Source organism: Callospermophilus lateralis, chromosome 8 (genome assembly GCF_048772815.1).
Source record: "Callospermophilus lateralis isolate mCalLat2 chromosome 8, mCalLat2.hap1, whole genome shotgun sequence".
Lineage (NCBI taxonomy): Eukaryota > Metazoa > Chordata > Mammalia > Rodentia > Sciuridae > Callospermophilus > Callospermophilus lateralis.
The window spans coordinates 42,446,672-42,463,799 of NC_135312.1; the positions used below are offsets into that span (position 1 = coordinate 42,446,672).

The window sequence follows — 17,128 nt, forward strand, 5'->3', positions numbered from 1 at the left end:
CTCAGGGCTGTGGTTTTTTTTTTTTTTATAAATAGCTAATTTGATCAAAAAGTTTGATATTTAGGGTTTGAGGTTTTGGTTTTTTTTGTTTTTTTAATGTACTGAGGATTGAACTTAGTGTGCAGTACTACTGAGCTATACCCCTAAGTTATTTTGAGACAGGTTTTCACTAAATTGCTGAGGCTGACCTTGAACTTATAATTTCCTGTCTCAGTGTCTCAAATTCCTGGAATTACAGGCATGTGCTACCATGCCTGGCCTCAGGCTTGAGATTTCTACAGTAATACCTCTTAGGTGGTATTATGTACTTCCAATGTCTGGTTGCGTTTCTTTTTTTTTTTTTTTATGATTTTAGTAGCTACTAATGATCATTGCCTTAAGCCCTTGATGAAAAAGGGATTGCAAACTGATGAGATTCTAATTTTTATCATTCCTTCTTCATTCTCATTTTTCTTTAACTAGTTACCTGTTATGTAGTTCTTATGGTAAAGGCAGGGTAAAGGTTGTTTAGCATTTTCCAAAGTTGAACAATGACCTTTTTTTTTTTTTTTTTTTTTTTTTTTTTTAAAGAAACACAGGGGACTCTTGTCTCAGAGGCTGTGATTTTGCCTATCAGGAGAACCTTTTTTTGGGGGGTGGGGTACCAGGGATTGAACTCAGGGTCATTCAACCATTGAGCCACATCTCCAGCCCTATTTTGTATTTTACTTAGAGACAGGCTCTCACTGAGTTGCTTAAGCTTCTTGCTAAATTGCTGAGGCTGGCTTTGAATTCCTGGTTCTCCTGCCTCAGCCTCCCGAACTACTGGGATTACAGGTGTGCACCACCACACCTGGCTCAGCAGGAACTTTTTTTTTTTTTGTAATACTATAATAAACCCATTGGTTTTATTTTATGTATTTTATGTTATGAAAATTGCCATCATCCACTTGTACAATGTGTTTCATTTCTGTGTTGGGGAAACCTGTTTTTCTATTACAGTTGCCAACATTGCTTTTATTTCAGGCTTTCCTTCCTGGGAGACTCATTCATTGAGAAGCTGCTTTGTTTAGATTGACTTTTTAATTCACTTTTGAATATACAGTTGAATTCTAGAAAGTTAAATGATAACATGATGAGCCTATACACTTTGTATTTTATGAGGAAAATTATATGCTCTACTTGAGATCTAATGTTATCTTCCATTTGGGTACCTTTTAATGAACATCAAATGTTGTTAGGCTTCTTTCTCTCCTATCAGGCAGAGAGAATGCTAGGTGTTTTAGTTGGCTATTTTGCTGCTGTGACTAAAAGATCTGACCAGAACAATTGTAAAGGAGGAAAAGTTTATTTGAGAGCTCAGGGTTTCAGAGATCTTAGTCCATAGAAGGCCGGCTCCATTTCTTGGGGCTCAAGGTAATGCAGAACATCATGGTGGAAGAGTGTGGCAGAGGGAATTAGCCTGCTTGGTGATCAGGAGCAAAGAGAGAGAGATCTCCACTTGCCAGATACAAATATATACCCCAAAGCCATGCCCTAATTCCTACCTCCTTGAGCCACACCCTGCCACTTCAGTTACCATTTAGTTAATCCCTGTTTAGGGGATTAATTCACTGATGGGTTAAGACTCTTACAACCCAGTCATTTCTCCTTTGAACCTTCTTGCACTGTCTCACAGAGTTTTTTGGGGACACCACATCTAAACCATATCACTAGGATGTATAAATTAAAGCTGGATTCTCTTTGTTTACTAATATCATTCTTAACCTTTGCTGTTAGTCAAGGTGGTGTTTATAATTAAAGATAAGCACAAAATAATCTGATGTTTTCCCCTCAATAGTGATGGTGGCCTGCGTTTTGGAGAAATGGAACGAGATTGTCAGATTGCCCATGGTGCAGCCCAGTTTTTAAGAGAAAGATTGTTTGAGGCATCAGATCCATATCAGGTTCATGTTTGCAATCTTTGTGGAATAATGGCAATTGCTAACACCAGGACCCATACATATGAATGTAGGGGCTGCCGCAATAAAACCCAGGTGTGTATAGACTTGATCTTTTTTTCTTTTTTTCTTTTTAAGGAAAGGAACTCAAGACTGTGGGCTTTTTTTTTTAAAAAAAATTTTAATTGTAGGTGGACACAATACCTTTATTTTTTTATTTATTTATATGTGGTGCAGAGGATTGAACCCAGGGCCTCACATGGGCTAGGTGAACACTCTGTGGCTGAGCTACAACCCCAGCCCCTGATCATTTTTTTAAGGATATAATCATGTAAGGCTGTTTATCCAGGCAGATTGAGTGTGGTGGGACAGGTTGTCCTTTTCACAATTTTGGTAATGTACCTCTGTGAGATGCCTAGTTTTTTTTTTTTTTTTAATTTGTTCCAATTAGATATGCATGATAGCAGAATGAGAGACGCCTAGTTTTAAAAGGAAAAATATTTAGATTTTTCCAAGTCAGCTGAAGTTTGATAATCTATCCAAGTTGTTCATGTCCTTGAAATAATAAGGCCTTGCATAGGAATTTTAAATAATGAATTTTTCTTAAACCGTTCGAGGAGGTGAATACAAATTGTGCCTGGCAGAAAAGCTACAAAACAACACAGTTCAAGGCCAGCCTGGGCAACATAGCAAGAAACAAAACAGCCTGCTAGGAGGAAGGAGCACCATGAAGCAAGGTGGCAGGATAGGTGGTCACTTCAGTGCTGCTCATTCACTTGCCATCTACAGTACCAAATCCTTAACCTGTTTCTCGGGTAGAGAAATGGGGTCACTTGCATACAGTCTGCTAATTACTGTTTATTTTTTCTTTTCAGATTTCTTTGGTGCGAATGCCTTATGCGTGCAAGCTGTTGTTTCAGGAACTTATGTCTATGAGTATTGCACCTCGAATGATGAGTGTTTAAATCTTTTAAAGGATTCTCAACCACATTGGTATAAATGTCCATGTCTTGCTGGGCACAGTGGTGCAGGACTGTAATCACAGCAATGTGGGAGGCTGAGGCAGGAGGATGGCAAGTTCAAGGCCAGCCTCAACAATTTAGCTAGACCATATCTATCTACAAATAAATAAATGAATAAAAAGACTGAGGATGTAGCTCAATGTTGGAGCACCCCTGGGTTTTATCCACAGTACAAAAAAAAAAAAAACAAAAACAACAACAAAAACCTGTTTTACTTCTATGATATGGCTTTAAAAAATGACAATGTATTGAGTTGCAATAGAAAGCATTTTATTTGTTTTGCTTAATGATATGCATGATTTTCTTCTGTAAATAGACAATAAAGTTTTGTAGATAGTCTTGATGTGTTGTCTTTAATTGGTATCCTGTGTTAAAACAAGTGACTATAACTAAAGCATTAGTGAATTGGATTAGAGAAACTTGTTACTAGGCAAGAACAGGGTTGTAGTTATTTGTGACTACTTTTAGCTCTTGTTGAGTAATATTTTTTTTTAGGTTTATAGTTCAGCACCTTCACCTGTTAAAAAGATAAAAAGATAAAAATTAGTTGCATGTATGGACATGGGTTGACTTTTTAATTAGCATTTAGTTAAGTGTTTCCAAATAAATAAAGATGCTAAAAAGCATAAATAAAGGGTTAGGCATGGTGATTTGCACTTGTTGTCCCAGTTACTTTGGAGGCTTTGGCAGGAAGATCTCTTGAATCTGGAGTTCAAGGCCAGCCTGGGCAACATAGCAAGATTCCATCTCTTAAGAAACAAAACAAAAACCTTGGGATAAGGGTTATATTGGGTAATAGTATAAATGATATGCTGAGGTCCTCCTGGGAATTTTAGCTATACAACGTTAGATGTGGAAGGCAGTTCTGCTGTATTGATCCATGTACAAAAGAGGACCTTATTATAGGCCTGGAAGAGCACATTTCACAAATACCATGTTGAGGTCCAACAAGGTTAAGGAACTTAACTTCGTGGTCCAGCTCTCATTAAAAAATAAATGCCACGTGGATAGAAAAGATTATGGAAAATACATGCAATTCCAGTCAGGTTTGAGTTTTGACTCTACTTGAAGATAAGGTGAAAGCTTCTAAGTCATAATATTGGCCTTCATCAACCATCCAAATACTCTTTTGGAACCATGTATTCTACATTTTAATGGCATATTTAATGCCCTTGGGGATTCCTGACTTTACTGAATTTTTATTAATAGTTTTTTTAAAAAAATATTTATTTAGTTGTAGATGAACACACAGTATCTTTATTTTTATGTGCTGCCTAGGATCCAACCCAGTGCCTCACACTTGTGAGGCAAGCATTTTACCTTGAGCTATAGTCCCAGGCCCCTAATGATATGTTTAATGTTTTGATTCTTGGTTCTGTTTATTAAGCAAATCACTAGTTATTCTTTCAAGTGGCTGTGAGATTGATTACATACCTTTTTTCACTGGTATTTCATGTAAAGCATCAACCACTGTAATTTTTGCTGATGCAGAAGCCTGTCCTTGGGAATTGGATGCATGGCACTCATATTCTCCAGCATCTTCCTTACTTAGGGGAGATACCTGTGGGGAGAAAAAGGATCTTTAGTTCTGTGGTGGTCTTTTTTTTTTTTTTTTTTCCTTTTAGTAGCTTCCATTATATCATAGTTTCCTAAGATGACCAAAGAATTTTAGTAAAGATACTATTAGAAGTAGTGCAAGTCCTGTGCTGGAAGATTTATGGTCTGTTGAGAGGATTCATACTCTGAGGAAATGTAATGGGCAACTTTTGAAATATTGTTGAAGTTAAAAACTAGATAGGTGCACATACCAATGTTAGGGAAACCTTGATATTTCTAAGTAGTATCTGAATATCAAAAGTAAAGTAAAATATTCATTAGTCACTACTCAATTAAAATAATGCTTGGGTCATTTAGTTTCCCATAAGAATTTTGCTTTGAACTTTTAGGAAAAATTTTTTTGAGTTCTCATTAATTTATTGGTTGTTTCTAAAACATCCAGTCAACTTCAACTCTACTTTTATTTAGTTCCCTTTGAAATGGGACCAATGACCGACTCCTTGGTCAGGCTGTTCCAGAGATGTGGAAGAGGAAGTACTTTTCAGGCTGGCAGGACATTGGGTACATTTACCAGGGCTGTGAGTGTCTAATCCTAAGAACAAAATTCTTGCCAGCTCTTGGTACTCACCAGCACCCAGCCAGTTACTTCATGCTTTTCTGGGCCACCCCGGGTCTGAATGGCCAGGTTGTCCCGGTCACCAGGCAAGAGTTCTGTCCTTTGAACTCCATACTGACCCCTTTGTACCTGCAAAAACACAAGGAAAGTCAGCTCTCTGCATCAAAACATCAACTTGGAAATGGCTACATTTCCAAAATTGCTCTTGGTGGTCATCAGACATTCTCATTGGGTTAAACCCAGCACTTTACCTACAAGTTCCCTTTACCCAAATACTTGTAAAACAGAAGTCCTCTTAATTCCTCTATTCCCCTATAAGCAGCATGTTTTAAACAAAAATAATGTGCTTCTCTACAAGCTTGGAGAATGTACGAGGCCAGCCTTTCCTGCCACTGGCTGCTATCACTCACCCAGGCCCTTAGAAATTCTGCTCCTCGTAGAAATTCTGCTCCTCGGTACTGGGCCTTTCTTGCCTAACAGGCCATGTTAGACTGACAAACTGTCATCTAGTGCTAGTTTGATGCCTGGGGTCCTTGGGGGCTCTTCCTGTAACCGCCTAATGAATGGATAAATAGTAGCTAGAGTCCAAAGCTAGTTCTATTACTTTGTTCTGAGGGCTAAGTATTCATCAAATGATTTACAGAAGACCTGAGGTCAAAAAGACCTGTCAAATACATGCAGATATCCTTGTTCTCTTATGGCAAAACTTGCTGCCTATTTCTGTGCATGTCATGATGGGATTCAGAAGATGAGTTAAAAGGAAATTCAGTTGGTTTAATGAATATCGTCCTTAATTTCCCCTTCATCTTATTATATAAGCTTTGGAAAATACACAGAATAAATTTACTTGTAATCCCTCCATGTGTACTCCTTAGCACCCCAAATTTTTAAGTTTTTTAAAAAAAGGTACAGGAAGTAATGTTTGTTCATTCTATCCTAGGCCTCTTTTAAGAACCAAGTGAATGTTTACTGTTAGTATCTTTGTAGTTAGGAAGGATTTACAACATCAGAAAGGTAGTTTCCTTTAAATTTTCTTCTAAGCCAAAGCCAGTTAATTTTTTTTTTAAAAAATGGAATTTCCCCACATTGCCACCATTAGAAAAAACCAGATAATTCAATATCTTTCGCTCATGAATGCTATAAAGACAAAACAGATAACTGGGATGTTTTGCCTTCAGTTCTCCAAATAGCTGGTAGAAACAGCAGCTTTTGAAATAGTTACTTAAAAATGGTCTTGGGGCTGGGACTGAGGCTGTAGCTCAGTGGCAGAGCACTTGCCTAGCATGTGTGAGGCACTGGGTTTGATCTTTAGCACCACATGAAAATGAAACAAAATAAAGGCATGCTGTCCATCTACAACTACAAAAAAGAAAAAAAAAAAAAAAAAAAGGTCTTGGAGCCGACAGTATAGCTCAGTGGTATACTGTCCTTGCTTAGCATGTGCAAGGACCAGGGTTTGGTCCCCAGCACATGCAACACAACACACACGTTAATAATGATTCTTAATATTTTGGGATAAGTATTAATTTGATTCATGGTTAAAAGTAATATCTCTGGCTTTTATTTATGAAATCCCAGAATCATAAAAAATTGGGAGGGTATTTGCTTTTGAAAAATATATTTTAATGCTTTGGGAAAGTGAAGATAAAAAACATTCATCTTTTTTTATTAACTGGTAAAAAAATATGGAATGCTTCATGAATTTGCATGTCATCTTTGCACAGGGGCCATATTAATCTCTGTATCCTTCCAATTTTAGTATATGTGCTGCCAAAGCAAGTACTCGTATAAAGGTTTTGTATGTGACCAAAACAAAAACACTTCAGCACAGATATATACTGGATCATAGTAACTGAGTGGTTGATCCTTAGATCATGTAGCGCTTGGTAAAAAGCATTTTGTGCTAATTAACCCAATCCACTATGCATGGAGAAATTGTTCTTGTTCAACACAATATTTAACAGGACTCAATGTATTTTAATTAACACATTATAAAAAGTTATACACCATGTAGAAAACATGAAAATGCCTGGAATTTTTATGTGGCAAACTCTCCCTTACTTGAGTAAGTAGAGTTTAAATGCTGACAGATATGTATTTTTTCTACTTAAAAAATGATGCAGCCTGAGAAAAGTGGTTTCTAAGACAATTCTGAAGATATTCAATAGGCTGGAAGTGGCTCAGAGTCTTAATGTTGAAGGGCAGGCAGGAGAGACTGCCTTGTCAATCACCATGGGAGGCTGACCCATGAAGTTATTTAAGCCTTTCTGGTTGTACTTTAGTTACAACAAAGTCTTCCTGAATCCTATTATTGTAATGAGCAATAAATAAGACAAAGTTCCAGTGTTTATAGAATCAGAATAGGTTAGTCTGATTCTTGTAGGTTAAAAGATTTCAAGAGTTTGCCAATTTCTGGGAAACTTTAAAGGACATTTATGTATTATAGAACATATTTGCTTTTTGGCAAATCTTCAGAAGAGTTTTATGATGAAATAGAATGTGCATCTCTGTTAAAACATTCAAATCCCCAGTCGCTGTAAACGAATAAAAGATGAAACGACTGTCTGGGAAAAAAAATTTGTAATACATGATCAAGGGTCAACATCTTAAATGTAAAAAAGCCACAGGCTGATTGTAACAAGGAACACTGCAATATAAAGTGGGCAAAAGGCAAATGAGAGGGCGGTTCAGAGATGAGAAAACCCAGACGTGAAGATCTTCTTAATGTAGTCAAGAAGATGAAAGCAATAATGAGATGTATTAACCTAACTGAAAAGGGAGTTATTCAGTTCTGGGTGGCTGCAGGGAAATGGCATCCCCACACATACTGCTGGTGAGAGTGACTTACTGCCATCCTTAGATAGTAATTGGACAATGTCTATTAAGACGAACCCAGGTAGTTTGACCTAGTCCTGGGGGCATCTATCCTAAGGAAATGGAAGCTGTAGTGTATAGGAGATGTGTACTAAGATGTTAAGGGGGGCTGGGAATGTGGCTCAAGAGGTAGCGCGCTCGCCTGGCATGTGTGCGGCCCGGGTTCGATCCTCAGCACCACATACAAAGATGTTGTGTCCGCTGATAACTAAAAAATAAATATTAAAAATTCTCTCTCTCCCTCCCTCTCTCTTTAAAAAAAAAATGTTAAGGGAACATTGCTTAAGATGTTTAAAAAAAAATGAAAACAATACAGGAATGGTTTAATAAATCATGGCCCCTCCATCTGTGTAATATTATAGCTACTGAGAAGAAGGCTTAAGGGATGTCCATGAAGTATTTACTGAGAAAAGCAAATCCAAACGAATCTATTAGCAGACTGTTTTCATTTTACCGCTCACGCTAGGGGGTATGTTTTTGTATGTTTGAAAAGGGGAAGAGAAGGACACAAACCAGGGCCGTTCACATTGGGTATTTATTTCAGGGGTGGGCAGAGGAGGGATTATGAAATCTTTCTTTATATATCTTTGGATATTTCCCCTCTTATCATTATCACTGTATTTAATTAAAAAAAAAAACACAAAAAAACATTCTTAGAGGCCATTCAAGCCAAAAATCTAAAGAAATGTCCAGACAGGAAAAGAATTAAATGGACAGCCTCTTAGAAACCTCCATGTCTGGAAGAAGTTAAATTTCATTGCATTATCTCAGACTTACAGAGAAGTCTGGTCATATATGGCTATTTCAGTTCAAGTCCCCATTTAAAAATATTGCTCATGGGTTTGCTGAGAAGGTGCAGAATGGTTAATGGCAGGAATGATCAAAACAGCCCACTCACTGGGCTGGGACCCCCACAAAAATTGCTGCTGCAGCCTCCTGTGGCTTAGAGAGAAGTCATTTTTGTCCCCTAGTACTGCTGCTGCTAAATCCTTGAGTCACAAAGAACACTGCCTTCTCTGAGTCAGGTGCATTGTTTAACAAGTAAGGATTCTAACGTTCACTTCTATCAAAAGGGTTCTGTGCTTAAACTGGATTTGAAATAATATATGATCTTAAATCTGTCTGTATTCTTCATGGCCCGGTTTCAGGAGAGCGGAGAGAAACAAATGCCTGTTTGATTATCTAGGTCAGTGACTTCCTCAGTTTTTGCCATGGCCTAAAGAAGAAGTACTTTTCACCTGGTCATTTGGGATATATGAAAGTTTTACCAAAAAATACCTTAATATGCCCTAACATATTTTCTGTACTCTTTGTCTTTTTTTTTTTTTTTTTTTATAAGAAAATGATGGTTGTGATCCCTGCACCAATTCCAGAACTCACTATTGTGAGTCATGGTCTACAGTTTGAAAGCCTTTGCTTTAGGTTATGCAAGTGACCTCACATCATGAAGGCAAAGGAAATCAGTGGAGCGTTATGGTTGGGCTTTTGCTCTTTTCTAGCAAGATTTGAGAAAACGTATTTTGTGTGTTTTTCCATCTACCTTGACTCCTTCCCTTCCCTTCACTTGGCCCTCTCCATCGATCTGTCCCATACAATTCCAAGGCAAATTGTTCCCTGGTACGTGTGCATGATAGCTAAGGCGTGGCAGAGTGAGGACTGAAGACATTACTCTCTGACAAGATTTGGCAATAGGATTCTATGCCCCAGGATACTCGGGCACTGGCTTCTCCCTAGGGAGCTGTAGAAAACTGCAACAGAGCTTTTTGTGGGAATTCCCTGGACACTTTGGGAATCCACCTCTCCACCCACAGGGCAAACCAGTGAGATCCAAATAAGTAATGAGGAATGTCGGCAGCTTGTGCAGTAGAGGCAAAGGAACACATTGGGGGCTGCGTTTCTTCTCTAATACCCTCCTTTAAAAAACAGATTTGTTTTAAATTGAGGTTAAATTTCATTGCTTCCTAAAACAGGAGTTTCAGCTGTAAAGGGCAGTGTAGTACAGCTGGTGTTGACTACCCACCCCTCAGCCTCAGGCATTTTCTGTTATCTCTACTGGGACTCTACTCCATCCAGGTGCTTTCTCAGTGGCCACATTCTTGTGGCCACGTGGGGGCGCCAGAGGCTGGCAGGTGACCCGACCTGTTCAAATGCTTACAGAGGGATTTTTGCATTGCAGCAGGGCAAACCCTTTCTTTTCTCTGGGTTTTGTCCCGCCTGGCTGTGGTACCATGCTAGGGAAGCACTGAGCTAACATCCCCAGCCCACAATAGCATTTTTCAATCTGGGGTGAAGTTTTCCCTCCAGGGTACATTTGGCAATGTTAGGAGATTTTTTTTTTTTTAAATATTTATTTTTTTGTTTTAGGTGGACAATATCTTTTTTTTTTTTTTAATTTTTAATATTTATTTTTTAGTTTTCAGCGGACACAACATCTTTGTTTGTATGTGGTGCTGAGAATCGAACCCAGGCAAGCGCTACCGCTTGAGCCACATCCCCAGCCCGACCGACAACATCTTTATTTTATTTTTATGTGGATGCTGAGAATCAAATCCAGTGCCTCACACATGCTAGGCGAGTGCGCTACCACTTGATCCACATCCCCAGCCCCAAAGGAGATATTTTTAATTGTCACATGAGGACAGTGGGAGGGTGCTATTGATATTTAGTGGGTCCAGGTCAGGGATGCTGCTAAACATCTTCCAAAGCACAGGCAGCCCCCACAACAAAGAATTATCTGTCCCCAAATTGCAATAGTGCTGAGGCTGAGAAACCCTGGCTTACAAAGAACCCGCCTGACCTGGTGGAAGAACTCACATTCTTTATTTTTCCATTTGGAAAGTCGTTTTAAAGCTTATTTGTTAAAATAATATCATGGTTTTCCACTTGCAAGTAGCATTCAGCAAAATTCAAACAGGAGAAAATCTTTCCTTTGATGTTCTTCCCTTGTTCTTTTTTAAATGCTCTGTTCTGGAATAGACTCTCCTGTCTCTAACAGGACTCCCGTGGCCATGGCACCTGGAGGGATACATTGCACCTCGCTCCTTCCACCCACTCTGTCCTTAATATTTACTCATCCTATTTTCCAGCACATGAGAATCTGTTAAGAATAATGCAGGCTCACAAAGCTTCCTTTAACTTCTTAGCCAGACCCCCGACCTCCTCCTTACAGAATGTGAACAAGGTCTCAGCAGACAGGATCCAAAGGAGTCAAATGTTGGGGACTTCAGTCTTAAGTGAGGAGACTGATGCTTTGGCAAATAGTTGGGGGATCCACTTTTGGGCAGAAAGAGAGGAATTCACACTCTTAACCATTATGCTGCAGTCTCCCCTGCCTGCAAACGCACACACACACACAGACGGGATGGGTCAAGGTGTTCAGTGTTGTTGTTTTTCTGGTTTCTCAGGCTCCCTAGCAAAAGTAGGGCAGGGCCTGTTGTGGAGGTCAGCAAAATATTCGCTAGATCCAGGGGAGCTGTCTCAGGCTGCTGTGTTCTGCACTCTGAAGGAATAGCAGGCAATGGGCCCACAGAGGATTTCACATGGCTATGGTCCCTGGGCAGTGTGAGATAAGCTTGTTACCCTAGCATCTTCCAGAAATCTGTGCCACTGACCTTGTTCCAGATGAGAACAGGGGTTGGGATTCCGATGACCTCACAGCTCAAGTACACCTGGGCACCAGTGACATTCCAGATGTCCTTGGGTGGCGTCACGATGGAAGGACCTACAAGAGAGGGCACAAAACCAAACCAATTTTTTAATAGCTCTGAACATTATTTGGCATCCTAGGAACTAAATATTGATGTTTATGAAGCTGTCCTCTCTGAGGATATTTGAAATAAGTTTCAAAGGCTAGTCTGGCTTCTTCCTGACACCAGCATGATTTGAGTCTCCACTTTGGGAATGCAGGAATCTTAACAAGCAAACCAACAAAAACAATTAGGAAGGAAAATCTGGTCTTTCCCAAACCGTGCTTACATGAGTTTTAATTTACCAGCTGTTTTGCATTAACTGGGATTTTTCCATTAATTTTAGTTCCAGAAATTTAATGTTTTCTTTCGTTTGTTTATCAGTATTCCTATTTCGGGGAGGGGGATAAACAACCAACCGCCCTTTGGGTAGTCAAAGAAAAAAAAAAAAAATCTAAGAGGTTATTTCAAAGTGTGCTGAACACCCAGCCCCTGCCTCAAGAAGCTGAAGGTCTGAGATTGACAGGTACAAGGAAATCAGGTCAAGATGAAGAGGAAGTGGGGAGTGCTGGGTGCCCTGGGGGACTGGGGGGAGGGTCTTCATCCAGGAAGGTGATAGAGGGTCTTTCTTCCAATACAATTTGTAAAGAACAGTGACTGCCTAGTGTGACCAGATCCCCAAGGAGAGGGCTCATTCCCAGAGTTCTCAGTGTCCAGGTCTCTGGTAGGGGACACTGTGAGTGGGGTCATCCTGAAGGTATGGCTTGAATGGAGTCAGCGGACGTAGAACCTTCTGAGGGAGGCCAGAATGACACTTCCCCATGCCCTTAATTCCAGAAGCCAGCGCCCACTTCCACAGCTCTCCTCAGGGAGGCCCTTACTCAGGTCAACACCCACACTGTGCAGCCTTTTACTACTGACTTGTCTCTCTGGTCACAGAGTTGGCAAAGTGTGGTCCCTAAGCCAAATCTGCCCACCACCCGCCTCAGCCCGGTATTGTATCTTTATAGTTTGTCAGTTAAGGTCCTTGCGCTTTTTAAATGGTTGGAAAAAAATTAAAAGAAGGCTAATATTTCATGACATGTAAAAATGGTTTTGGTGTCTGTGAAATAAAGTGTTACTGGAAAACAGCCATGCCCATTTGTGCCACCATGGCAGGGGTCAGCAGTTATATCTGAGACCTGGTGGCCTAAAAGACCGGTGATCTAACCCTTCACAGAAGAAATTTACTGACTCTTGCTCTCATCAAGAGATTAGATGCAATAGACGGATGCCTAATAAGATATCACAGGAATGGCTCAGAACTTTAATCCTGTGGTATATATGCCCATATGCACTGGCAATCAGATGATATTGAAAGAGTGTGTGCTTACTACTGCTTCCTCCCCTGAAGGGGCTAGCTGCCCCAACATCTGCAGGGCGGGGGGGGGGGGGGGAGAAACATGCACTTATCTTTAGTGGTAATTACTATTGCACTTATGTTAATTCTGAGCACCAGTGTCCAGCCACGAGGGACCATCCAAGAGACTTGGAACGTCCACAGGGGAGAGGACATAGACTCAGACAGAGCCCCTTGTGGCCCCTCCTCTGTGCTCTACACTGCTTCTCGAATGAATGAGTTAATTATTCCTTCTAAATTTCTTATCTTGGCAGCCCCAGGGTCTTCTAGTCTAGTCAAATATCTAACTGCAAGGTCATCCCGCATCAGGGTCCTGGGAAAGGACAACCTCCCCTTCAGGGCTGGAAAGTTTTCTGGCATAATCAGCATTCAAAGGACATGAAGTCTCCCCTTTTGCAACCGGCTATTTCCAGCACATATTAATTTCTCCAAACAGAAAGGAAATGACCCCAGAAAGATTTTCCCACTCATCTAAAGGATTAGAAGTTTTTTTTTTTTTTTTCTTAAAATCCCTCAGGATATTTTTCTTCTTTTTCCCCCTTTGTAAGAATGCGCAAAACAATCAAAGTTTGAAAGCTCTAAATATATTTTCTGCTTCCTTCCCTTCAAACCATAGGTCTGAATAGGAAGCATATATCTTGACGCGGGGTCTTGGCTCTTCTGTTGCAATGGTTTGGGGGCATAGCTGTGCTCTATTTATGTATTTTTCTGGCTCGGTCTCAGATGTTTCTGAAGGCACAATACAGAACCAAGGGCTGGGCCACACCCTCTCCTGGGCTTCCTCCAGGGTCCTGGGATCCCCAAGGGCCTGGACACCACATAACCGGATCCGACTGGACTTTGAACTACTTTCACCCTCGCCTCTGAGGGCCCCCTGCTGCTCGATCCTCCTTCCCACACAGACTTGGCAGCCTGACCTCAAAGCTCAGGGGATCTCCAGGGATTGTTCTGGGAAGAATACATCAGTGTTCGGAGATTTGGAGGGGCTCAGGAACAAAGCTTCCTCTCACGTCTCAAAACCACACAAGGAATGCAAGGCGGTTTTGCTGTGAGGTTTTGCTTCACCTTGCAAAGTCCCACTTGTGTTAGTCTCCCCAGTGGCAGCAGAGCTCTTAGTCTTGGCCACGGGCAGCACAGGGGAGAGCGCCAGTCTGGCACGCTGTCAGAGACCTTGAACATAGGCCACGGATTTTCTCATGAAATTTTTTTTTTTTTTTTTTTTTTGGTACTAGGGATTAAACTCAGGGGCACTCAACCACTGAGCCACATCCCCAGCCCTATTTTGTATTTTATTTAGAGACATGTCTCACTGAATTGCTTAGCCCCTCGATTTTGCTGAAGTTGGCTTTGAACTTGTGATCCTCCTGCCTCAGCCTCCCAAGCCCCTGGGATTATAGGCGTGAGCCACTATGCCCAGAATAATTTTTAAGTGAATGTTCTTCATTTTAATACAGATCACTTTATCAAGTTTTTTCCCTCTTGGTTTGTGCTTTTGTATCCCGTTTAAAAACCTTGCCTAGTCCTATTTTCTTCTACAAACCTTGCACATAAGTTCATTTCTACATTAGGTTTTTGGTTCCTCTTGAATTAATTTCTATGAGGTAGGCATTTAATTGCTTCAGCACCATTTATTTAAAAACCATCCTTTTCCTGATGAATTGCTAATGCCTTTGTGGTAAATCCATTGACCATATGTGTGTGGGTCTGTTTCTGCACTCTATTCTGTTCCATTGGTCTGTGCATCTCTTCTTGCACCAGCAACCATAGTATAATGTAAGAATTAATTATGCTAAAATTGAAGCACTGAAGAGAGAACAGACCTATTATTTCTATCTCTCTCCAACCCTCCTATTATGTCAAGAATCAAAACATTCCAGGAAAGCAAGAATTTTTAAAAAAACATTTGAACCCAGGAATACTTTGAATAAGAGCCATTCCAGGGGGTTCAAGATCAGGACAAACCAGGTTGTGAAGTCCTTTTTTTCTCTCCCAACCCTTTGAATCATATAAAATTTAGGTAAATGGGCTTAAGTCAATAGTTACTATTCTAAAAACATAAAGTAATTTGTCCATCTTACTACCAGGTTATGTCTAGAATTCTGCCAGAGTCTTATACCATAAAAAAATCAGCATTATTTTCTATCTCTTGTGGGGTGAGGATGGAAGAGCAGAGGAGGGAATGTTGGCTATTTCAAATATGCTTGAACAAAGGTTGGGCTCCATAGCACAATGAGAAGTTTCTAAACTGAACAATTTTTAAACGGAAAAGTGCTGAACTATAAAATGGCCTTTAGGTTTTGATCCGCATCTTCTTGCAAAGGGAGGTCATATCAATGGATGATCAGGCAAATACTGGAGTGATCAATAGACCTCACAGAGTCGGTAGAGGCGGGTTGGCCTCAACTTGACTGTGTGACAGGGATCTGCAGCAGCCTGGCATTCTTTGCATTCCCTTTGTTCTGAGCTGATACTTGGCATCTCCCTCCTGGGTTCTCCCTGTCTCTCTGCTGCCCACCTTGTCTGGAAATTCCCTGGGCATGAACTGAGGGAATGGGGAGGACTCTTGATAAAAGCAGAACACAGCAGCATTACAGAGAGCTGAGTGATGAATGCAGTGGGGAGGGAGGGAGAGGCTTCATGGTGACCCCCAGGAACTCCAAGAGGACAAGTCATGTGTGGAAGAATGAAAAGGTGAGAGTGCCATCAGCTGCTGTGAAGCCACAACAGTGCTGCACCCCGACTCCAGAGCCCATCACCATGAATCCCACTGGAAAACAACTTCACTGTTAACCGTTCTCTTGAACTGCCTGCCAGTCCCACAGTATAATACCGGAAGGTTCTGTTTCACCTGAGAGCACTCAGCTCCATAACTCTTTAACGAACAACCAAACAACTTCTCACCCTCTCCACTCTTTTTTTTTTTTTTTTTTAATTTAGTATTGGGGATTGAACTGGGGGATGCTTAACCACAGAGCCACATCCCAGCCCTTTTTAAAAATATATATTTTAGCTGGGCACAGTGGCGCACAACTGTAATCCCAGCAGCCAGGGAGGCTGAGGCAGGAGGATCATGAGTTCAAAGCCAGCCTCAGCAAATGTCAGGTGCTAAGCAACTCAGTGAGAGCCTGTCTTTTAAGATGGCTAAACTAGATCCAGAATTTATTTCTGTTTTTAAGGATAGAGGAATTTTTAATTCACTCTGAGCTGATTTTCTCACACAAAACTTCAAAATTGATTATTGAATTGAGGCCAGACCAAGAGTTATGACACTGCCATCTAAATCAGGCTCACTGTTTGGATTCCAATTAAAACAAGTCACAGGATTTTTTAAATGTATAGGGACAGACACCCAGTTAGGTCCAATTATTTATTTATTCTTGCCCTTTTCCATTAAGGACTTTAGTCTGCTCAAACATCTGTCTAGAAAACATCCTGTCTATAGAATTCTGTCCACTGTCCCTCTCTGTCGCCTACTCACCCAGACATCTGCAGAAAGCAACCACACTGCCCATAGTGCTGGCTGGTGCAAGGAACATCTGCCCTGGGCCTCCCCACTTCAAACCCATCTGGAGTCTGTTTCACATGACTACCTCCGTAAGAGGCTACTCTGTTTTATTCTCTTACCTTACACAACCCATTTAATCCTCATTCAGTCATTTCTCAACCTTCTAATTACTCCCCAAAGTCAGTGTCTATCTTCCAAGTCCATTTTCTTGTTCCTCTATTTTTGATAACTCTTACTCAATACTCTTACATAGGCTTTTCTTTGTAATTATTCAATGAAGGGAAAGAAGAATAAAGAGGAGAGGGAGGAAGTGGAGGAGGAGAAGAAAGAAAAAAAATGACATAAAGTAAGGCAGCCAGATCCTAAATGAAGTTGTAAGAAGAAAGGTTTAAGTTTGGAAGGAAACTAAAATTCAATTTCATGAGTCAGCGACACCTTAATGCTACCTAGATGCAGACAGAGGCCTCTAATGGAATCTCCACCCAAGTCTTCATCCTCCTCCTTAGCCCCTTTTAATTGTGTTCTAGATAACTGACTCACAGACTACCAG

At 40.5% G+C, this 17,128-nt stretch overlaps 2 protein-coding genes and 1 non-coding gene across 4 annotated transcripts in view; 1 reads left to right on the plus strand and 2 right to left on the minus strand.

Annotated features, from left to right (window-relative positions):
- Positions 1–3,282, plus strand: part of Polr2b (RNA polymerase II subunit B) — a 45,900-nt gene extending 42,618 nt beyond the window's left edge. For both annotated transcript variants that reach the window (XM_076865356.2, XM_076865357.2), the window contains 2 exons: positions 1,820–2,015; positions 2,795–3,282. In XM_076865356.2, coding sequence (XP_076721471.1) covers positions 1,820–2,015; positions 2,795–2,884 — 286 coding nt within the window. In that variant the 3' untranslated portion in view covers positions 2,885–3,282. The remainder of the gene's footprint in view (positions 1–1,819; positions 2,016–2,794) is intronic.
- Positions 3,190–17,128, minus strand: part of Igfbp7 (insulin like growth factor binding protein 7) — a 67,070-nt gene continuing 53,131 nt past the window's right edge. Inside the window, exons 2-5 of the mRNA XM_076865358.2 lie at positions 11,600–11,709; positions 5,127–5,243; positions 4,376–4,502; positions 3,190–3,458 (exon numbers count right to left, since the gene is read on the minus strand). Of these exons, the coding sequence (XP_076721473.1) occupies positions 3,439–3,458; positions 4,376–4,502; positions 5,127–5,243; positions 11,600–11,709 (374 nt within the window). The 3' untranslated portion in view covers positions 3,190–3,438. The remainder of the gene's footprint in view (positions 3,459–4,375; positions 4,503–5,126; positions 5,244–11,599; positions 11,710–17,128) is intronic.
- Positions 6,794–6,897, minus strand: LOC143406635 (U6 spliceosomal RNA). Its single transcript, XR_013092269.2, has one exon. It is a non-coding gene; the product is annotated as a U6 spliceosomal RNA (small nuclear RNA).